The 24,451-nt window shown below is 37.5% G+C and overlaps 1 protein-coding gene across 7 annotated transcripts in view; it reads right to left on the bottom strand.

Annotated features, from left to right (window-relative positions):
- UBE3A (ubiquitin protein ligase E3A) overlaps nucleotides 1-24,451 on the bottom strand; it is a 50,011-nt gene that overhangs the window by 2,329 nt on the left and 23,231 nt on the right. For 5 of the 7 annotated variants that reach the window (XM_035315410.1, XM_035315381.1, XM_035315391.1 and 2 more), the window contains 7 exons: nucleotides 19,877-20,187; nucleotides 15,005-16,260; nucleotides 7,429-7,573; nucleotides 3,597-3,802; nucleotides 1,403-1,567; nucleotides 848-1,003; nucleotides 683-756 (listed from right to left, as the gene is read on the bottom strand). In XM_035315410.1, coding sequence (XP_035171301.1) covers nucleotides 683-756; nucleotides 848-1,003; nucleotides 1,403-1,567; nucleotides 3,597-3,802; nucleotides 7,429-7,573; nucleotides 15,005-16,260; nucleotides 19,877-20,187 — 2,313 coding nt within the window. The remainder of the gene's footprint in view (nucleotides 1-682; nucleotides 757-847; nucleotides 1,004-1,402; nucleotides 1,568-3,596; nucleotides 3,803-7,428; nucleotides 7,574-15,004; nucleotides 16,261-19,876; nucleotides 20,188-24,451) is intronic. The other 2 variants (XM_035315420.1, XM_035315426.1) reach the window with 1 other exon arrangement.

Here is a 24,451-nt window from a genome sequence, read left to right as displayed (position 1 = left end):
TTAAACACCACAGTAAACGAATGCAACTGCTGTCACAGTTCAACCCTAACATGAACTACACTTTTAAGGCAAAAATCTAGAAGACTAAAGGCATGTTTCTCTGACTCTTGTCTACAGAGTTCTCCAGTCAAAGGGGACAGTAAGGGGAAAAACATTAAAAACATTCTTCCTCTTAAAAATGTTGAATTTGCTTGATTTCTAATTAGAAAGGAAGTTCAACACACACTGTACCTACTCAAGCAATTCAGCGTTTGCAATCCTCCCCCCGCCCAACAAAACCACAAGCAATGATAATTTATTCATAGAATGACAGAATGGTTTGGGTTGGAAGGGACCCTCCTCAAGGACCATCTAGTTCCAATCCTTCTGCCATATGCATGGACACCTTCCACTAGGCCAAGAGGCTCAAAGCTCCATCTAACTTAGCCCTGAAACAGTCCTATTTATATGGTTTACAAATACGAAAATCCCAAAGAGAATACTATCTAAGCTTTATAAAAGTTCACTGGAAGCTACAAACACTGCTTATGCTATCTTCTCTAATGACAGTACTTGAATAAAGTAAAATTATAGATAGGACTTATTTTCGACACTACAAAAATACATCTTACAGTATTAAATTCACTATGAAGAAACAGGCATGTAAAGTGGTTGTACTCCTTCAGAAATTATAAAAGATTACCTAATAATAAGAGAGTCTCTTGTATAGCCACCATCATACTCTGTAGTTTCTTCTAGTGCTTGAAAATCTAAATTCTGTAAGAAGATGACATTTTAAAAAACGACCACTAATTATATTAGGATCAAAAAAGCTCCACTTTTTCTGGTGTACATTCAGGATTCTTACCCTACTTCCACAAATTAGTAATTCAATTTCCTCTGGTCTAAATAAATATTTCAAAGGAGATTCATTGGTCACCATGTGGAATCCTCTCCGAAAGGCCTTGAACTGCTTTTCTACTGATTTATTGAGTATATAGTCAGCATACAGATTGACAAATTCCTGTAAGGAAACAGCCCCCAAGAAATTCTTAGTACTTCAACACACACTCCACTCAAAGTAGCTCCTAACAACATAAAATTCCAAAATACATTTAATTCTATGATTCTGCCCAGATAATCTGGGCTCAGCTTTTATTGAGCAACAGTAAAGAACAAGTCTCAAATATTTCTCAAAGAGGCCAAAACATCACACCCAGAAGCTATACATGTACATACCAATTCTTTCTATCAAGAAGAGCAACCCTCCCCCCACAAGAAAAACACCACCAAAGAACCGCCATGTTTTAAAATGTACATCATAAAAGTGAGACCAACCTCTATAGATTCCTAGGTAACTCTGCACAGAGCATCTAAAAATTACACATTATCCTTAAGTATATATTTTTAATGTGAAGTGTACCTTTCTATTTTCATTTGTAATAGGAATTTTATCACCGTTTTCCTTTAAATCATGCATCATTGGATTGCCAAAGAGATCCGTATGAGATATTTGAAAAGTTATCATCATATCATCTTCCACACTTCCTTCATACTCTAGCAAGTCTCTCAGACTCTGGTAAAGAACCTAATGGAATAAGAAATGCACATCTGTCATAAATAAGTTTCAATACATTTCACCGAGTAAAAACAGAAGACATCAAGTTGTCTGTCTCAGAGAGTGTGAGAAGTCACTTAATTCCCATATAGCCCAGACAAATTAAAATATTAAGCTCACTGTCTATAAAGGCAATCAACAGCAGATATTAAGGATGAGAAAGACCCAGTACCCAGGAGTCTTCCAGTGATCTGCTCTGTCACTTAACAGCCAGTGATTAACTCTCCCATCTTTAACTCTTCTGAACCCATATTTACTTCTGGCATTCAGAACTTGTTACACCAGCAAGTTCAACATGTGTGCTAAAAATCAAAGAAACTGCTGTAATTTTTATATAAGAGAAAGTTCCAGCAGGAGGCTTGTATCTCCTACACCTTAATTTAAAAACAAACTAGGAAGAAATGTAGAAGCAACATGGATGGGGCAACCATTAAATAAAAAGGAAGTGTCTATGCACAAAAAGAGAAGGAAAAGAGGTTACTAAATCCCAAGGTCTTACTTTGCAAAATAAGCACAACTCAGGTCAGAATTTGCCAAGTGGAATCTGAAATGATTTTGACAATTTGCTCTGCTCAAAGGGACAGTCAGCCTTCCTCCTTGCTATTCCTTAGGGAAAGCTTAAGGCTCTTGGAAACCTAGGTCTGCGCAGAAAAGGAGTAATTCTTTGGCTGAGACAGAGATGTAAGACTTGCGAATACCAACTGAAGGTGGTAGAAAAACCAACCGGGACTATATTTTTATAGTGAAGTAGAAGTAATTAAGCTTCCCCTCAATGTTTTAATTACTAGAAGTTCACATATAAACCTTGCCCTCACTAGCTGTATCTTTTTAGTATTTCTGCAGCACCTCTTAAAATACCTTGCATTGGAAACAACTATGGATCACGGGGGCTGGGGAGCACCCCATGCTCCACACTTGATAGTGTTAGAGAAGACTGCATGGCTTGACTACTCTGAACTTCATCTCTGGCTTCAGAAGCTCCGAAGTCATATTAGAATACCAAGATTAAAAAAAAAAAAAAAAGATGATTTTAAAGATCAACATAGGCGTCAAAACAGAAAAAGAAGAGTAGTAGAAAAAAGAACTACCCTGACTGCCTTGTTCAACAGAAATAAATCCATATTTTTCCAGTCAAAAATGTTTAGTTTATAATTCTAACTACTGGAATCTGGGAGCACTGTATTTCTCAACATCATTTGACAGAGAAATTGGTCACAGCTGGCATGCTAATATGTATGGTCATTCAAAGCAGACCGGATAACCTATTTTTTGATTATATGTGCCTAATTTCCTGATAAGTCAAAACAAAAGACAAGTTTTTTTAAATTATCATGTTTCTTTTTTCTGAATACCTGAAGGTTTTGCATAATTGCTTTTGAAAAGGGAAGTGTCCCACCATTTTGAAATGACAAGAAGCATAACAACAAGCCCTACTCTTTAGCATAAGAGAAAGCTACTGGTGCAGGGCCAAGACATCCCACGTATGTGCTTCTACGCATGCTTCAGTCACGCACGCTTGCAGGGAACAGGTGAGGTAAAATAGACGTTGATCACTGCTTGCCAAGTGAAGGAATATTTATGAACTGCTGCCTCTGTGCTTTAGAAAACATGAAAGCAGCATCACGCCACTGCATGTCAACTGTTACTGTCAAGTATTTTGTAGAAGTCTATTTCTACAAACACAGATAAATGCCTCATTTTAGAAATCAGTTTGGGAAGACACTAAGCAACTGTTAATAATGACATTAAGCAACTTTGGCAGCATGTAAATAACAGAGCAAAGCTTTATTAATACCCAGTCCTGTAGGTTCACTGCATCCTCCAAATCATACGTAGGTTTCATTGCTTATGAATTTGTTTTAACAAATAGAGACTCTTCACACAAGTCACTGGTTAATTCACTTCCACCTCTGACAGTGATCTCGTGTTTAACTTAAATCTTGATTAAAGTATTGCCTAGAAAATGCAGTAATAAACTCAAAGAACATAATGAACTTACAGGGTGAGAATCTGCCAGATCACGGAAAGTTCCTTTTTTGCCCATTAGCTTCCTGTAGACAACCATGGGAAAATGGACATCCAGTATACAGTTATTGTAAATAGCGAGACCCAGCACTATGCCGATCAGTGTAAACTGACCCTCGGTTTCAAAAGAGGACGGATTAAACCAAAACAGTTTTGTAGATTCATCATATGTGAACATACCTGCAAAAAATGATTTTGAACAATTATGGTTACATTTCAATAAAAATGACACATAAAACATACTTTTATAAACCTACTTGTATTAGAACACCTCTAAAATGTATTTAAAGTTACACTGAATTTAATGGCAAAAAATAGAAGCTACTTACCTGTAGGGTAACTGAAGCTGCTCAAAATGTTAGCAGTCACTTTATGACTGAAAGCGTGCATGAGGCCTGCAATACAACATCCTAAAATGTCCGCTGAAGTCATACATATAAAACCTTTCTACCTCTTCCATTACTGAGGAAACAGCAGCACATAGTCTACATAGATTTTAACTCTGATAAATACAACAGGACTAGAAAAGAACAATCAATAGCCATGTGGATGAAATCATTCTGAAGAGCTCTAATTACTATAGAGTGATATAGCCTTTCCTCAAAGGCTTTTGCATGCCAATTCCAGCAAAGGGACAAAAATATATGCAGCCCTCTCACTGAACTGGAAGCTATGGTGATGAGCTGGGATTAACCATTACATGTGAACTTTAGATGGCTAACGTACACAAACACACATACATATATAAAGATGTATTTTGGTAACTGAGTTAGTGCAGCTATCACATACATCCTAACTTGAAGAAGAAATGTAGCATAGGACTGTTGTTTCACAGAGGTGTTGCAAATTTAACAGTACGTCACTGTTGAAAGGGGTAGGTTTTTCCTTTTTCCCTTATCGCTTTATCTGATTCAGATCACTGCTTCAGGTGACTGATTTCCTGCCAAGTTCACTGCAGGTTTCAATAAACAGCTGAACTGGTACCTGCTAAGAGCTGGAGGGAAGGGACAGGACTACATGGACAAGAGAAAGACAAAGTTTCTCTCCCTTCTGCTGTAGCAAGCCACTAGATTAGCTCTTGTTCATGAAACCATGTTTTTTATACAGGCTATACGCTATTTAAATGAATCCCAGTATGAAGTCTGGTATCAAGTCACGTAAGCAACAAAGACAAATGTAAAAACAGACTTAAGAGGAGGGAAAGAGACCACGGTGAATAAATAAAGCCGTATTGCAAGTGACCTACAGCTTGTACAGCTAAGTCTCATGATGTCTCTACAGAATCTCAGGAAAAACATCCATGCTCCTTCCTCTCAACACAGCAAAAGTTAGATGCATGTGGTCAAGTATGTGAACTACATTTGCCACAAGATTTATCTCAACAGCTCTTAAAAGATATGCTTATTTACAAGATAAAGAGATACACATATTGGTTACAAAGCCACACAGAGCCACCAAATGCCTTCTCAGACTGAAAATGCCACCTTCAAACAAGATACGAAGCCTGAATTCTCATTCAATTGAATATAAGGGAATGAACTGCAAACTCATTCAAAAAGGCTGGCTATTCCCCAAAAGAAGATTAGAAGATTATTTATCTCAGCAAGGTACTAGGACAGGGTCAGCTATCAATGGGAACGCGAACAGCAGACTAACACATCAGGCAAGAAAACTGGAAAACAGAGATGGATGAGCAACACGAGCACATGAAGGAGAAACATTAAACAGAAGCCTGCATTCCGTTTTCTGAATTGGCTGAAGTTTAGGTAGCTTCTGAATTACTGGCATAATAAAAGGAATGACTTGTACATTCTGGAAGATGATGGAAGAGTTAAACAGTCAAAACAATTCCTGAAAACGTATAATAATGAAGGACTAACAGTTTACCCATACTCACATCTGGAAAGGCTAAAATGAAATGCAGTATTTTATTCACTGACCCAAACTGAAACTATTGAACATTCAAATTACAATATAACACCAGATGAAAGAGAAGCTGCAATATGCAACAAGGGGAAAACAATTTTGTAATGCTGCTAAGAATATTAGATGAAGCTATTCCTTCTCTTGCCATGAGAATTGTTGGTTATAAATCTAACACTTTGTGATTTCAAGGTAGTTTAATATGAAAACATTTGAAGTGCACTAGCAAAGAACTATTACAATAAACATCACACACACCTATTAGGCAGATTTTTAAATTCTATTTAAAGGATTTCTTTCACTGGTAAATGAAGCATTTGCAAGTCAGCAGGAGTCACAGTATGACAGCGTATACACTGCATATACCACAGTGCATATTAATATATGTGCAAAAGAAAAGAATGTGAAAGCAAGCTACATTTTCTGCTTTTACATATTTATACCAAAAACAGAAAAAGCTCTTTTTTGTTGGCAAAGTTGATATAAATGCAAAAATGCTTGTAATTGCTTGTATTTTGAATTAAAAAAATAAACCATGAGCACACACCTAATCTGTTATCCATCTTTATCTGGAGGGAACGTATACACACTAGCAAAGTCTTAGCTGAACCAGCCTTCAGTTATTACGCAGGACTATTCAATATATTGCACAATGAAGAAACCCACACACGTTCTCTTTAGATAAACTCGGGTTAAAACAAACATTTCACGTTGGAAACAGTATTTTGACAAAGTACTAAGATTTCCTTATTTTGCCATTCTCTAACATATTCCAAGTAACCTTTAACTCAGATTCCCAATCTGATTCCAACAGCAGTTTTTTGAGTGATTAAGACTCGTCTACGAGTCTGTGTCACTTGTTACAAGAACCTGGTAAAGGGCAAGTCCCAAGATCCAGATTCTGTTACCACATCTGGCGACTTCCTCCTTCATCTGGTCAAAACAAATACCTGTTTCCTAGTTAATTTTCTAAGCTACAAAACTAAGAACAATGGCTCTTAAAAAAGGTTTGATGAACATTTAACTAGTGGCCACAAGCTGTTGAGCTGTAATGCAAATTAGATTACAGGAACTAAAACACAACATCACATTCCACATAATTATGAAATTAGAATAGGATCCTGGTAGGTCTGATTTCTGTGCTGACAGTGCATCCACAATATTGTAACCATTTAAATTCTTTCACAACTGCAGGCAAGCTGCACATTAAAAGCATATATGTGCATGAATAAAAACAGAAATGTAAAAGACTAGTGCAGGGAGCAAGGGAAAAATAATAAAATGGAAACGTGACTTAAAACAAATATAGAAACCTTGTAGTTGGTAAAGAAGAACTAGGAATAGTTTGATACATCTTAGTCAATCGAGTTTGACACTACTGTCAAACTGGAAACATTTTAGATTAAACCATTAGAAGAACTGAAACTCTTATAGATACATATATATATATAGATATATATATATGTATATCTATGTATTTTCTTAAGCTGGGGGAAGGGGAGGAAATAACTCGAAAACTCACCATAGTCCTACTCTGGTTTTATTGCAGAAGTTCTTCCTCTCTGGTTTGCTTACTAATTCTAGAAGCTAATCACAAAGCAAAGCGAGGAGAAAAGTGAGAGAACAAACAAAGGAACCCTGCAAAGGAACCCTGCACTACTGACTTGTTTTTAAGCAAACAATGGCAGCTTTCTCTAACTACACACAGTTATGCCTTTCATCATTGCTCCATAGGAGGATGACTGATGGCAAAACACTGAGCCTTAATGGGTCAAGTACTCTCAATCACCAAGGAATCTGGGGAACTTCAGGGAAAAGAAGCAGCAAATGTAGAAAGGCACTGCAAAGAGCTTACTGATTACTCAGAAGCGAAGGTAACATACCAATATCTGGATTGAAGATTTCTTCCACAACCAGTTGAAAAAATTCTTTGGAAACACCTCCTTCATCTACCCCTTGCTCTCCTTCAAATTCAACATACAATTGCTTCTTCAAGTCTGCAGGATTTTCCATGGCAATCATCTCTAGCTATTGAGTGAACAGATGAAATTATTTCATTAGTACATCTCAATGGCATATCAAGTAACTACATTAAAATCTACCCTCCAAACCTAAGAAGAAAGCAAGTATAAATCACAACTGTAAAACATCAGAAAACAACAGTAATGCTAAATCACTTTAAGCAGGTATTAGCATTTGGGGATTAACGCAGCAAGAAACTTACCAAAGATCTTATCTGTTAGCCTGTTAAGCCTGTTAGTGTTCTCCATTTCCATTCTTCTAAGCACTTATTTCAAGTAAGTTAGCAACGTGTTGGACAAAATTCACAGAAAACCATGTGAAAACAAGGTGCACTGCTGGGATAACTAAATTCATCTGACTACAAGAGACTGCAGTTTGATCTATGCAGCTGACAACAAAAAGTTTTGCAAAGGGACTACACAGATTTGTTTTTGGAGCCTTCGTGTGATAATTTAAGAGTGGAAGACAGAAGACATGCCTTTGAAAAGTAGTCACTAACAGAGCTAGGAAAAAAAATAAAAAAATAAAAAGACATGAATATTACAGTCAAATGAATTCCCTTTCCTCCTGACCTTTGTGAAAAAGTCTCAGAAATGTCTTGCTCTTTTAATTTCAGTGCCTTCACACAGACCTATTGCATTGCTTCCTTGCAAGTGAAAATTCACATAGAAGTAATGATGCTTCATAGGAAAGGGTTTCATTCCTATATGCAGGCCATTACAGGTCTGTAACACCTTTCCCCCCAGTAGAAATGTATCCTTTCATTAAATTACAAGTTATTAAAGAATATTTTTTACCTGCCAAGAAACATGCTGCTTAGCAGCATAAACATATTGGTCAAACCTGTGCAGCATTATTGTATTAAACACACTCGGGTGCAGAAGACGATTCAACAGCAGTAATGTAAGGCACGGAAGGACCTGTACACTCCTCTGCAAAGACCATATTCCTGGTAAGATCTGCCTACAATCCAAGAGGTGCTAAGTGTACTTACCGGTACCTGTTCTTAGCATGCTGAACCTCTTCTTTTTATTTCACTACCCTACCTTATCCACACAGCGCTAACACATCCCTTATGCCCCAGAATCAGACTACAGGAGTGTAAAGGAAAACAGGAACAAAGAGGACAAAGAAGGAAGCGATGCCACCAGCGAGATACTTTCTCCTGAGCCATTTTCTCCTGCTGACACCTGCCAAGGCAGCGGGCCAGCCACATTACAAGCAGCACAGCAGGGCAGACGAGTGACTGAGCTGAAGGTGAGGAACATAACAGGGCTGGAGACTTTGAAGCTCCTCATACAAAAGGAGCGTATGGGGAAAGAATCATAGCAACTGGTATTGAAAACTAGCATCAGGAAGAGTAGATATAGGGTATCTGTAACCTAGATGGGCTAAAGATAGGGTAACCCCTTAGAATATAAGTCTCAGTTAAATAAACAGAGGTTAGCTATGAAGCCTCCACAAATGAAAGTAAGTGAGGTCAGATTACTAGACTGAGATGCACATTAAATTACAAGAGTCTTTGGAAAAACAGTTATATAATACATTAAGCAGTCAATCCATTTGGTATTCTATTGTATATCACTTGCAAGGAACCATTTTAGCCCCAAAGGAGACCATTTTTTTTAAACTTAAGTTCACTGTATTTTTTAAATCAACAATGCTTCTGCTGCAAGACCATGTTGCAGTTCCCCCCAGTTTGATATTCTCACCATATGCTTCCCACAATAATGTAGTTTTGCATCTTACCTTTCAAATAAATCTTTACGATAAGCATCTTACAAATGTGTAACAAGAATTTTGCTCCTGAGTAGGACAGAGCACAAAGCACGTTGTAATTACAGCAGATTGTTATTATTTTAAAAACAGTAGTAGTGATCTACAGACCTTAAGTACCAGTTATATATTAGATAGAGAGATGTTCTAGAGATGTTCTCCTATCTGAATTTGCCCTTACAAGTACCCTAATACTTTTTTCTTCCCATCCATGACTTCATTGGCTTTGCAGTACCTACTACCACCACTCTTGTGAAAGTTTTACAAATGTTGATGAGTTCTGAGAAGGCAAGTATTGCCTATGTAGCAATCAAAAAAAAATTGGAAATTATTTTTGGCTCAGAACTAGGCTGTAATGGGCAATGTAAAAGAAATGCAGTATTAAAAAAGGGGAAGGAAACACTGAGTTGAGCAACACTGGTTGGAACACCGTGCCAAACATCTGCGAGGAAGTCAGATAAAGGATTACCAAAAAGCCTGTATTTCTAGTCAAAGCCTAATAACGTTCCTTGAAGTAGATTTTATGAGGACAACGTTGCTAAGCTGCTCAACTGAAAGTCACAGCGTTAGCTGTTCTTTTGAATACCCATCTCTCTCAAGTGACGTTTAATAAGAAAATAAATGAAACTCGGTAGAAAACATCATCACAATAGTAGAGGCACTGTAATTTAGTAGAACTGCAGTTGCTTCCACAGCAAGGAAGTATGAACTTCAACGATTAATTTTTTTTTTTTAAAGAAGTAGAGCTGTCTCGGCCACGCCAACATAGATTCTGCTGGATAAACCCAGTCTGTGTGCACGTGGATTCCCAAAGTTTTAGAAGCTGATGTTTTCTGTCAAGATGGTTTGGCCCCGCAGATAAAGTCCTTGTATTTTCCAGCAACTTCCTAGAAAGCATCTGCGTAACTGTCTGAACCATAACCTTCAAAAATTGAGTATATACAAATTGAAAGGCTAAAAAGTTGAGATATGATGTTATACAAATAAGTGTATTTTGTTGACTTAACTATGTTAGTGTGCCACAACATAGCAGACCGTATGATTTACTTTGCTTACAGAACAGCGCTGTGTTTTCCTGAAAGATAGGAAATGGTCCACTGGAAGACAGAAGAAAATATTTAAAACCTTAATGTAATGCCATGTAAGGTAATGGTCATCATCTTAAAACTGACAGTAACTGAAATAATCTGTTCAGTGAAAAATCAGAAAGCCTCAAGCTCCAGCATATATCACCCAAGTTCAGAATCAGTGGCAGGAATACTTTCCATGCTAGAAGGTAAAAGTGACTACAACTGCTCCAAGTTTTGAAGTACCAGAGACACATCGTGACATATGTCAGTCAGAACGTTTTGTCCACGTGCACAACTACATGCGAGTAATAGTTAAAAAGTGACTAAGGAGCAGCCTCTCAAGCTGCATTTCATGGTTCACACATATGCCTGCCAGCAGAGCTTACATCTGGCTGTACTGATGTACGCAGTCTGCATGCAACCAAGGCACGCTAAGGGCTGAGATTCTCAGCTGAACACACACAAAAATCAGCTTAGTCTCAAAGAACGTGTTAAAGCTCCAGGAGTGTTTGGTTTTAACATCCTGTGAGAATCTGCACGCTAGCTTGAGTTGTCACATAGGAGTTTTCACTCACGGATGCATTTAGCAGAGTCATTTGCACCTAGAAGAGGCTGGCTGGCTGCCTGCTGCCTGAATTCAACACCAAATTTGTCAAAGTGAATTTCTAGTTTGCAAGCAAGTACTAGCCAGATCCTGCTGGAGGAACCCACCACATTTTCCACTTGGGGAACTCACACCATTTCCATTACTGCTACCTGAGCATAAATCCACATAATCTGTGCAAAATAAGAGTCAACTCAGAGGAAGGGGATGAAATAAATAGCTGCTGGGGGATGAAAAGGCAGAAGAGGGGATTCAAGGATAAACCTTTCATTACCACCACATCCACCTAATGTGGCTCGGTTGTAGTCCAGAAAACCTCTTGAAAGAAACCCATTAGACACAAGAGAACATGTCAGCTGCTTTCTAGGACTGCAAACTGAGCTGCCAACTCCCAGGTGTAAAAGCTCTGTAATAAATGTGAGGAATAAACACTTTGCCATTTTCCCCGAGGACTTTTCAGAATAATGTACATACAATGAAGTATACAGTAAGTATGTAAGACAAAGAAAGGCTGCTTCATTAAGTCAATTTCAATTTAAAAAAAATCAGAAAAATAAGTTTCATACATGCAAAGAAATTGAACAACGGATTTATAAATGATTTTTTTCTTATATGTATTAATTCCAGGGAGAACTACAACTTGCTTATTAAAAAAGCAGCTTTAAGCAAGTACTTAAAAGGCATTACTTCAAATTCTAGGAAAATAACCCTACCATGATTAAAAACATTCAATGTTCACATTTGTTTTAATGAAGTCCAAAAAACAAGATGTACACAACAAACTCCAGAAGTTTAAATATTAAATATGAAGGCAAAACCAGCCTAATTAGCAAAGACCTGCACTCAGTCCATTTGCTAATATGAATTATGAAATCTGATTGATGTATTTGCTTTAAAAAGATCCAGTACCGATAAAGAAAACATGAGTAAGATCATCTCAACCTCACTTTAATCAATATTTCTGAGAATGCCTTCATCGTGAAATTGTCCAAGAAATTCCATATATAGCCAAAGTCTGCAGTAAATATTCTCTAAAAACACCAGTCTACTGACATGATTAAAAAATTACTGTCAATTTAAAAATGTCTGTAAGAATTCATATGAACAATTTCACTAAATAAAAACCCCAGAAGCAAAAAAAGCAATGAAAGGGTAAAATACCAGAAACTGTATTTCTTACCTGTAATTTAAGCATGCTTATAAACTGTTTTGTCACTGATCAGGTTTAAGACTATGCTTTTATGATTGAAAACTTATCTTGGCATTTTTTTCCTAGTATTTTCCAGTGAGACCCTTCCAAAGTTCAACATCATTCCCAAAACTGCAGCCACTGCTAACAGCATCAAGCCTTTGACCTACAGTTCCAACTTTGACTGCCATCAGAGGCAAGGGAAGTCACTTACGACTGGGATGTAATACAGAGGATTGTCCTAAGCCATTTCATGCCAATAAGGAAGTGGAAACAGATTAGTGTTCTGAATTTATTATAGGAAGTACTATAACAGCAGCATGCAATTCTGAAACTGATCAATCTGGCAGTTGCCAAATTAAGTGCAAAGACAACACTGTGGAAGTATTTCCCTGACTACACTTATCCAGCTACCAGCAGATTTACATCATTCTTTTATGTCCTGTCATCTTTCTTCCTTTAAGAGGACTTCATAATCTCTCTGAAGAGACCACAAATTCTGAATTTATTTCTACTACATCCTTTGACATTAAAATAGGAAACAAATGCAGAAGAGATAAGCACATGGTTAACAGAGACATTGCATTGTTTCATTCCCTCCTTTCTCAATGCTTCCTCAGAAATATTTTAAATCTCTTCCTTGAGCACTGATACCTTATTGTCAACTAAAACACATCAATAGATAAAAGGTGACTTCTATATCAATCAGTATTTTTATCAACACTTTTTTCCTCAGTCCAAATTATTTCACAACAGGTACCTTGCTGCATGTGTTTGAAATGTCATGTATAGCTCCCTTCCTCCAACTAGGAAGGTGAGTCTTCCTTCATCTTGAGGATAATCCATTTTCCACTTCTGAGAAGTACCTGGGCTCCACTTGCTTTCACTACAGCTCAGACTGCTTCAATTTAGAACTATTGCATTTTTCTCTCTTTTTTCATCTCAGAATAAACAGCCTAAAATTCTTACTCTCCTTTGGTTTTTGACAGAGTCAGATCACCATAATTTAACACGTTCTGACAGCTGAAATTAACATCCGTAAGAGGATCCATGGCAACTGCCCAGGCATGTATTTGTAGACTGCTGGGCTGTGCTAGGGCTGCTGCACATGCATTGCCATTTAAATTCATACACTTGAGTTTCAAGTGATTTAAATTACCTAAGTTTCCAACAGACCAGGAGTGTGCAGTGATGTCTGCTGTGGCACTGCTGAGATGCAGCAACTGAAACAACTTGATGTTGCCCATGAACTTTCTAATCAACACTAAGCATCTTTTGTCCTCAAAGGTTTCAACTCCCCAGTGCAACAAGCAATATGTAGATGGATACCTTTACATATTTAAAGATACCCTTTCCCATCATCAGCATGAGGAAGAGGGTCTGCTTCTAATCTGCTCGAACTGACTTTAAGAGAACATCTCCCCAAAACTAGCTCTCAACCTGTTTCAGTCCATTCTCTCCTGAAGAGAAGCTACTCCCTCTTTTCCAATATTTACCTATCTCAAAGCCAAAGAGCATCAATGAAAAACCTCATTACTTCAAGGTGACAAAACCTAACAGGGCACAACTCTAAGCTCCAGAGAGAGCGAAACTACAAAGACCATTTTTAAATCAGAAAAGTGGTACACAGGAGGACTTAATCTTACAGCAGTATTTCTTCACTTGCCTGATACGATAACTGGGCTTACAGACAAGCCACTTCTGCACTGCAAATTCCCCCCCTTCCTGACACACCTGTTGGTACTTGAGACAAAAGTTTTCCATGCTAAGTGATAATATTAGCAATTTGCATGAAGCAGCTAACTCATCAGAAAATGCAGATGTACACTGAAAAAATCAATGTGGAAGCTTATTTAGGGCTCTCAAAACTGATCTTCAACAGCAGTTAAACAGAAGCAGCTATTGGGTTGAGAAGCAAGAAATCATACTGTCCCCAAACTCTCTCCAAATACACACCCTTGTCTGGCTCATTAGCAACATGCTTTAAAAGCTAAGTTTAAAAGTTTGCAAGGACTGTTGTGATTTTAACAGAACACAGAAAAATGAGCTTCTGTAAAAATAACAGCTTTAAGCAAAAAAAATAAAGGGAATGAAAGTCCTGAAATTAATGGACCTAGTTACTAAAAAAGTTTGTGTGAAATATTCTTCATAGTTTGTATTCTGCACAACTCCCATCTTCAAAAAAGGTGTGAACAAGGATTTTCAAGTTTTACCTTAAGAAGCCAGCATATTCAGAAACAGGCTGCTCTCAGTTCTCAAGTACTAACAGGTCTTACTTCCCCTTTCTCAGTCATTATTTGCACCAAATACCAACAAGGCTTAGGGAAGCGAAGTTCTACTTATCAAGTAGTCACTCCACACACTTTACACCTAGAAGACCACAAGTCACAACAATAGTACACAACTGAAAGGAAAGGCTTTAATTCAAATTTCCACCTGAAAAAAAGATATTATCAAAAGATGACCCAGTGCAGAGGACACAGAAAATAAGGCATTGAAACAGAATTTGGCCACCCTCTGCACTAAGATGTGTAACAGCACAGAACCTGTTAATGAGGGTCAAGAACTCTTTGATGCAAGTGCTCTGAGCAAAACTGGTTCTGCTGACCATGCAAGTCTCCAGCAACAGGCTCAGAATTCAAGCTTAATATGGCAAAGCCATGGGATTCTTTTAGAGGAAATCTAGTACATGAAACACTGGATCCACAAGCAGTCTTTTCCAGTTAGTTGAAGCCTGTGCAGTTTGTTCTCGCCAAACCCAACCAACCAAAGCTCCATGCCGCTGCCGCAGGACTTACCCGGACAAGTGCATCATCTATGATGTGATCACGTCTCACTTTGAGTCGCAAGTACGGGTTGAGCTGCTGTCCTTGAACTAAGCTGTAGAGCACAGTTATGCGTCGTTCACTGTACATCCGGATTCTATTGTCATAATACAATCCCAGGTTCTTGGTAACAGCATTCAATATGAAGGGACAAGTCATAAAAGAGAATTTGTTTTCTGTTTCTACTTTGAAGAAAGTGTAGTCTTTGTCCATTTCTAGAACATCATTCAGTGGTTCATTAATAAATTCTTCAAAAGGAATAAGTGGTTTCCTGCAATCTATAGTTTTAACACCCAGTTCAGTTTCCAGAGGGTCCACTCGAGGACCTTTTTTATTTCTTCTTTCCTCACCCAACAGCTCTTGAAGAGTTAGTTCACTTGATTCTGGGATGGGTTCTTCATCTTCCTCTTCATTATGATCTGTATCCACGTCCCCTCCTACTACATTTGCATAGTAAACCATTTTCAAGCACTTTGAAGCAGCAACAACAGCATCATCGTCATTCACTAGGTTACGACTATTGAACTCGTTGCTTATGACTTTGTAAGTAATAAGCTGCTGAAATGTCTCCATCATTCTCCGAATTTGGTCTGCTCTATACTTAGACCACAATCTGACCAGTTTTGCTTGAGCTGCAAGGGGTAGCTTGCTCATTGCTTTGCAGAACAACGGCAGAGCCATTTCCAGGTATTCAGGGCTATGAAGATTGCCATTCTCCATAACGATTATAAACAAATTCAGATAGTTAGGATCCCGAGAGTACACATTATGGTAAGTCAAGTCACATTCCACATTAGGTGACAAGTACACAAGTGCATTTAAAAAGGCAGTTTCTATTTTTTCATTAGAAAGTAATCTATCATAGACCCGCCTGACTGCTTCAATATCTACAGACACTTCATCAGGGCCTAATTTTTGGAGGTTATTGTCTCCCTGTGTGTTATCACCTATTCTTGATGATGAAGATGATGATGCGCCTGAATCTTCTTCCATAGCAGCAGCTGAACAGGCAGCTTTTTCCTTTTCATCTTCATCTTTGTCTTCATCCTTTCCTTGAAGGGACTTGAGCTCCTCCTTCGTGTGCTGCTTGGCTTTTCGGAAGCTCTGGACCAATGCTTCCGCACTAGAAAATACTCTCCCAATCACCCGGATTAAAGGGGAATAATCCTCTTTCTCTCGACATAGTTCAAGAATTTCATATATCTTGTCTTCTGTTAGAAAAGTCACATCTATAAAGAGATGACATATTTTAATTTTATTAAAATTAAATATAAGAATTATTTGCTCTACTCATGAAATATGTATATAATTAACACGCTTTAGAGAAAACAGTGTCAATGCTTGATAAATTCAAAACATATTTCCATTTCAATAGCATGAAGAATCATGATTTCTTTCACAATTCTTTTGTGTAATATTTCATTTGTGGATGCGAATCAGAGAACATACTGTGACAGTGAAATTGTTTCGCTGTCTTTTGATTGACTACATTTGGTCATATTTAATAGTGCTATATTGTCTAACCAAGAGCAACTAGGGCAATCAGTAAGATGTTAAGCTTTGAAAGTCTTAAGACAGTAACAATACTGCACAGCTAACACACAAGTCATTAAACTATCTGAACTAAACTATCGTTTTTTTTTCAGAGCGCATACTTCATCTACACACTTCCCTACTTAAAAACAGACCTTGAAAAGATTCAGCAATTTGTTTTGTTGTATATTAACTGGAATATAAGATTTCTTGTTTATTTCTATTTCTAATGTTTTCTGCAGTATATATTTTATACTAAACGTACCTGAAAAGTCACTCAAAAAAACAAAATACATGTTTAGAAATGTATGCTGCCTTCTAAATTACACACACAGATGGGCAGGTGAGTTACTTCTCTGTACACTAGGCCTCACTGGAGTACACTCATCACCATGCTATTCAGATGATCAAGCTGGTTTACACACAACAGCAGCATGGGCTCCAAGTACCTGTTCCCCCCTCTCCAAGTGCAATAGCTCCTTTGGGGATACATTTGCTAACCTGAATCTTCCTTACTCTTTATTAAGGGAAGGAGAAAGCATTATGTAGTTTTCTCTGCTGTTTCTCAAGCAGTACCCATAAATGTGCATCAGGTGATGATTTAGAGTAGAATAACCACCAAACATGATCAGACACTGAAAAGCCAATCTAGTTTAAACATTCAGATTATTCCAAACCGGGGGAATAATCACATAGAAATGAAAACCCGATCTGTGTAATAGCATCTCTGCAGAGCTGAGGACATGCATCACATCACTGTATCCATCAACACCACCAGTATAACTACCTCTGAAGAAAGTAGTAACTGTATCATCTTAATATATATACTTATACACAGTATATGATTAAATATTTTGAAATGGGATTACCTACCTTAACATTCACTCCAAGCAGTCATTAAGTTAAAAATACAAACTAAATCATGCAGAGACAATTTATTGATTTTTGCAGAGACCCAAAATCATTCTTAGGGCACATGTAACATGGGAAAGATTAAGTCTGTATCATGCTACTGAGATTGATTTCCAACAAACATGAAAGTGGGAAAAAGCTTCAAAACTAAAATCTGTCCTGCTAAATAAGTAACAGCATTGAAAATATTACGAAGGGATTCAGTCCTAGTACATCTCCTATTTTTATCTGTTGCCGTGCGTATGCAAGCAGCAAACCTGCCTAAAATAAATTTAACGGCTGATACAGATTGTTCTATGCCATAGCTCCTCAAAACAAGGACTACACTCTCAAGTTCACTGACTCCACAGCATGGAAGTTACTTATAGCACAGAAATTATCAATAAAGTTGACAGTTTAATAACACATTTTAAATTCCCATGCTTTCAACACAATTCTTTTTTTTTTTTTTTTAACAGATTTGTAGTATTTAAGTAAGAAACCACGTGCTATTTCCTGTTAAAATATTTAGTATTACCATAAGCAGTTTTGTTACAGCTTTAAGTGATAGCCTGTGACCACGCTCCAGTTGAGCTGCTGTCAGGGCCTGTCGCATTTTACTTTATAGCGGTCATCAGCATCTCATATGTCTGTATCCAATACTGATCACCTGGAGAGCAAGCCAGACATAACTGGAGGTTCCTTCTATTCAGGACAGTTTTAACTAATGTTTGGCTGTGAGCTTTTACACACCTTCTCTCAATCTTTCTACTACAACTAAGTGATCCAACAAAGTAAACGGTTCCTCTCAAACCTTGCTCTAACGCTACTCCATGACATATTCACACATGAAATCAAGCTTTAGAAGTGACTCCAGTAGTAGTAACTTTCAATTTAGAATAGGAATCTTGAGCACTTGATTCCTTAGATAGGATTCCTTTCCGCAGGTAAGTAAGAGTCCCAAATGGTATTTAACAACGCATTAATGCTCTGGCCATACAGCTACCAAGACAGGTCAGCACTTGCGACTCTACAGTACATGAGATCTGAGTCATTGCTTTAGACAGAGCGCCTCTGGAGACAGAGCACAAAGACTCATATCTGCATTGTGGAGAGAGGACGGCAGGGTGGGGTAGGTGAACAAAAATCCTTTATGTGCACACCCCCATCAGAAACACACAAAACCAAGAGACAAGTCAGAGAACAGACCTAATGCCTCTCCGGCCAGTCTAACACTACACTGGATCCCTTTTCCCCTCCCTACTGTTTGCTTCTTTGCTTACTCAGATCATAAATAATTTGAGGAGACATGCTTACATCAGCTGAAGAACAAACTAATGCTAGTATTGACTGGAGCATCTCAGATCTCCTATAACAGAGCTGCAGTTCACTGCTGATTCTGCAGGCCTTTTTAATTCTTTGCTGTAAATGGTTTCCCTTTTTTTAGCTGAAACAAATGAATCTAAGCTTCCATGCTTGTACCATCTACTACAACATTTAAAGTCTGCTCAATGGTTAATAACTCTAATTTCAGTTAGCTTGGGATTTCTGTTTGCACCACAGACTTCGGTCACAATTAAACTGATTCTTGCAGACTCCTGCTAGCAGAGTTTAAAAAAGCTAAAAGGAAGTCTGAAAAGATGTACAGAATCATATTTCTCTTCCCAATTCTGGCTTACATATTTTGCTTTATCTTTTTTTTCACTTGGTAGATGTGTTTTTTAATTTTTTTTTAAAGATGTCTGTTTTTAGGTAACAATCAAGATGTCATCTTAGGCAGCGGTCTCTTTCTCTAGTGCTTCCTTCAACAACGTCCTTTGCAAATATGGCTGGTCATCATAATTGGAAGGTTTGACATTTGGTAAAGACACAGCTTTGCACTAAGGGTTAAGTTTAGACCATGAGAAGGGTACACGTTAAAGTCACTGACAGTCCAAAACAAACCTTCAGAGGACAGTCCCAAGGTTTTATTAGTCCCATTTCTTCTCCCCCAAAAATCCACTGTTCAAGCCTATTATCCATTGTATCATTTTGTTCATCTTACGTTTCTTAACACAGAAACTGGAATTAGTCAAAATATACATTTTACAATTGCCCCATTAACTACAGGGCAGTAAAACCAGGCAAATTAACTGAACTAAAATAGGCATACAACAGCACTTAAAAATTTCCATGTCTGTAGAAACAGTAATCTCAGAATGCATATGAATTTTAACAGAGATGTAGTGAAGATCCAGATTTGGAATCAGTGTTCAGAAGTAACCCAGCCACTTTATAGAATCTATAATGAAATATTTGAAGGCCGAATACTTTATTTTACTTAAGGAATCAAAAGAACACCACCAAACTGACATCTGTAGACTTATACTTGCGTGTATTAAATGTGTTCTATTTTAGGAAGAATCTAAAACAACATCTTACCTTTAAAGTCATCTCTTGGGCCTTGCATTTCCTTCTTGTTCATTTTTCTGTCAGTGCAGGAATTGTTATGGGCACCTTTGGAATTGTTTTCTAGGTAAGCTGAGCTCGTTCCTTTCTTGGAGGGATGAGGATCACAGAGTTTTGCATTAATCTTATAAAGCTCGAGGGCCTTAATGGCTGCTGCATTGTTATCCATACGGAGAAAAGTTGGACAGGAAGCACAAAATTCATTCGTGCAGGCTTCATTTCCACAGCCCTCAGTTAACTGGTGGTAGTAGCGCTCTATTAGATGCTTTGCAGCTGCTCGCTTCCTGTAGCAAACATTCGAACAGTAAGTACAAGGATTAGTAGAGCTTTCACATACGAAGCTCATTCAAAAAGCATCAGCAAGGCAGAGATTAGTCAGGCACTGAAACACAAGATTTCTGAATCAGAGGAGACATCAGGAGATCTTTTTTGTTTTTTAAATGTAGGACTAGACAAACGCAAGTATATTTAACATACAACTTGATTTATAGGTCCTATGCAAACAAAAGGTAAATCCTCTTTATGCATACTTTTCAGTTTTACATTCTAGTGTTACAGTGGACACAATCTCAATGGACAACAAAGATAGAGCATGTAGATGCAAAGCAAGGCTGCACGTAAAACAGAACCAGATCTACAGGTGATCACATCTTTGATGCATAGTACTGAGGTACTGTTGCCACTAAGAGGGAAGCTGCACAACAGACAAATGATCCAGGCATTTATTAATACTATACCAATAGGATATAAATGCTTTTAAAAAATCTAGGATTACTTAAAAAAAAAAAGAAAATAAAATAATAATAATAATAAAATAATAATAAAAAAAAAGATTCCAGATGACTGGGTTATCTGATATTTCACCTATTTAAATCAGTAGGAAAAGTGTTGCTTGGTTAATTAAACTGCTGACAAAACAATGATTAAAGATGAGCTCAAGGCTGAATAACCTCAGCCTAATAATGTACACAGTTCTCAACGAGCTATTTGCCAAATCCTCCCCTTTCTCCCACAATAACCTACAGCAAGTTTGTATTTTGAAGAATTACAAGTGTATCTGTATACCATCCAATATGCCTAGTACTATACATACACACAAAAATCTAACTGAAGTCAGACTTTTACAAAAACATGCAAATGGTAAATAAACCACCTGAAAGCTGCTGGCAGTTAGGACAGAAAAAGCTGCATGCAGCACCAAGAACAACATATTTCACCATATTTTTGAAATAAACCTCCAGATTTTTCAGTTCATTTCAGAAAGCTAGTTATTAAAGATACCAAATATGAAAAAGCATTTCAAACGTATCAGTGTCCTCAAGTTCTGAAAGTGACTATTGAGGTGTAAATTACTCAGCAATAGCACCCTCGTACCTTTTCTACAATCATGTGATCCATAAAGGTGAACAAGAAGAAAAAAAATAATTTCTTAAAGAAAATTATTACCTTAACATCTACCTGACTTTCTAAACGCCCTAGTGAGTCCCAAAGAAAAAAAAAAAAAAAAAAGGTTTCTCTGACACCCTCAAGACAGAGTTGGAAGACCATAAAAAATATAGCAGCACCATCAATATCATCAAAACCACTACTGTATAAACAGGGGATAGCCTAATTTTGATCCAGGGAAAGAGTTCTAGCCTTTTCCAGTTTTTTTTATACATGGTCTTCAGAACACCAGCCTCTCATGTGCACACATGTAGGTATATATACTCACAGAGAAATGTAATTTTTAAAAAGTCTTCTCCTTAATACTTTAGTTTTAAACGTTTTTAAAAAAGTCTTCCATACAGCTTAGATCACTACACAATTTTAGACACGAGATTTAGACGCCGAGATTTCATGCTTTGATTATTCTTGACTTTTAATCATTCCAGACCTTCAGATTTAAAGGGTGAAAAATTTGTAACCATATAAATGTAACACATGAAAGCCTTTCTTAATATTGAATTCTTACACTTGAGATATGGCCACCTGACTCACCAACATGCTCTTTACTCCTCTTGCAGTCCCTCCTATGCATTACCTTGACACCTTCATGAAAGTTCCTTCCAACTCAAGTTGAAGCTCACTGCTCTAATTTCCCCTCTCACTGAGCATGTTTTCCACGGCGCATATAGAATGGCAGTCATTTCATACATACATCTTCTCTACAAACTTTATTCTTCCTTATCACATTTTCCTTCTGTCTTATTTCTCCATTGCAGTCTACATGTAGATTATGAGTTCTTTGCCGTAACTTGTTTTCTAACCTGTGTAAATACAACTACGAATGCCACAGAGAAGCTTATGAGAAACGATACGTGTGTGCACGTATGTTTTTACCTAAAGCAGCTGGAGTTGTTATTCAGGTTAAATACATTGTGAAAAGCTGACCAATTCCCCACAAAGAGAGAACTTACATTTTCAAGCTGGACAAGTTGTTAAAGCAGCATGCACACCCTTCTAGTCATGTAACATCTAGTTTGAATGAAGCTATTTCAGTTTGAAGTTATTTCTGTGTATAAACAGTGATTACATTAATAGCAATAATACTAAACACTACACTTTAACATCCCAGATGTGACCTGATTAAGAGACAAAGCTACGCTTAGAGTTGTCTATAAAAGCTCATTCCTAAGGGATTCGTGTTTTTTTTTTTTTTTTTTTTAATTTTATTTTATTTTTTCTTTCCACATGTATCATGGTGAAAAAGGATTTCACAAATTGACTTAAGGATAACTTCCTAAACAGGGGCCTTCTAAAGCCCTCTTAAGTAAGACAGCTTCATCAAGGGCAAGAGGAGCTCACTATTATCTCTCTTCTTCTTTCCCCGAAGTCCAACAATTCCACAAGCTCATTTCACATCTTAAAAATTAGTGTTTACTGACTTACTTTTATAGTACTTAAAAAGAAAGAAGATTGCCCTATGCTTTTTAATTGTTCTTTAATAAAAAGCCAGATAAGTACTTTGCATTTGTAATTGGAATGCTACAAAATCTGTGGAGTAGCACTAGAGACTTGCACCACTGGGCAACATCGGCAAAAGGCACACCAACTTACACAATCATTTATGCTGGAGAAGATCGCCAAATCCAGCCATTAATCTGACCTACTGAATCAAGTAACTAAGTGGTGTTCCTTAGTGCCATATCCACACGTCTCTTAAATGCCTCCACAGATGGAGGCCGCACAACTTCCCTGCCTGTTGTAGCTAACCACCCTTTCTGTGAAGAATTTCTTCCTAATGTCCAGTCTAAACCTCCCCTTGAGCAACTTGAGACCATTTCCTTGTGTACTATCACCTGTCACCTGAGAAAAGAGACTGACGCCCTCCTTGGTGCAACCTCCTTTCAGGTAGTTTTAGAGAGCAAGGAGCTCTCCCCTCAGCCTCCTTTTCTCCCGACTAAACAACCCCACTTCCCCCAGACACCCCTCTTAAGTCTCATCTTCTAGTCCCTTCTTTCGGATGTCTAAAGCATATACAAAACAAGGAATTGAATGTGCTGCTTCAAAAGTTTCAACACAACAGAACCTGATTTGCCTTTTTCAACTATCAGACTAAATGAAGAGAAATGTTACATTAAAAAATAGCAACAGAGAAAGTCAGGAGTTTAAACATTTTAGGAATTTTAGAAAAATGTGAAGAACATATTTCTAAGTCTACCTGCAAAACAAAGAATTTCCATCCAAGTTTTAAAACTTGACTGAAGTTAAAGATATCTGCATAAAATAATCTTAGCTTCAAGCTTGCCTACATTTAAGAAACAGCTACGAAGGTTTCATATTTCTCTAGAAATATCAGCATGGAATGTTGTTTCCAAACAGCTATTGCTTGGGACACAATTTTAAATTTATTAATACACCAAAGCCCCAGATCGGCTCTAATATGTCCAATATTAAATGGAAATTTACAATGACCTGTCTTAACAAAACTATTAAGAATTCAGAAGTACCAAAGTATTCATATTTTCTTCTTTAATGGAAAAAAAAAAAAAAATTAACACACATGAAAACCAGAGAGAAATCTGTTAGACATTTTTCTACCTCAGGACAATTTTTTTTGGTACTAATAGCAAAACAATTTCAGTCTATGCCTAAACAGACAGAAGCATAAGCAGACTTACATAGCTGCAACAATTATGCAGTACTTAGGAAATAAGATCACCATCAGATGAACAGCAGTCAAAAAAAAAAAAACGCACCTACTTGCGAATTTAAATATTGCTTTTTGAGATTTTGTTTTAAACTCTGCATGCTATTTTCCTTCTTCTGTTTTATAAGCATAATAATGGCAATGCTTGAAGGGAATTTTTTAGTAAGAGCACTGCCCACAAAGCCCCCTTTGGAGGGGCACTGCACACTGAAATGCCAGATGTTTTACCCAGAGCTGGAGCTGAGCAATGCCCCTTGGTTCCACCGATGTTTTAACACCTCGAGCCTTCCAGTGTGGTGTGCCTCACAGTGTGGTGTGGTGTGCAGCAAACCCCAGTGACTGGGTGCAGACAACGACCCCCTGGGACATTATTGGTCAACCAAGGGTCCTCCCTCCCCATCATGCATTCTGGATCC

This window comes from Oxyura jamaicensis, chromosome 1 (genome assembly GCF_011077185.1).
Source record: "Oxyura jamaicensis isolate SHBP4307 breed ruddy duck chromosome 1, BPBGC_Ojam_1.0, whole genome shotgun sequence".
NCBI classification, from domain to species: Eukaryota; Metazoa; Chordata; class Aves; order Anseriformes; family Anatidae; genus Oxyura; species Oxyura jamaicensis.
This window is presented reverse-complemented; position numbering and strand designations above follow the sequence as displayed.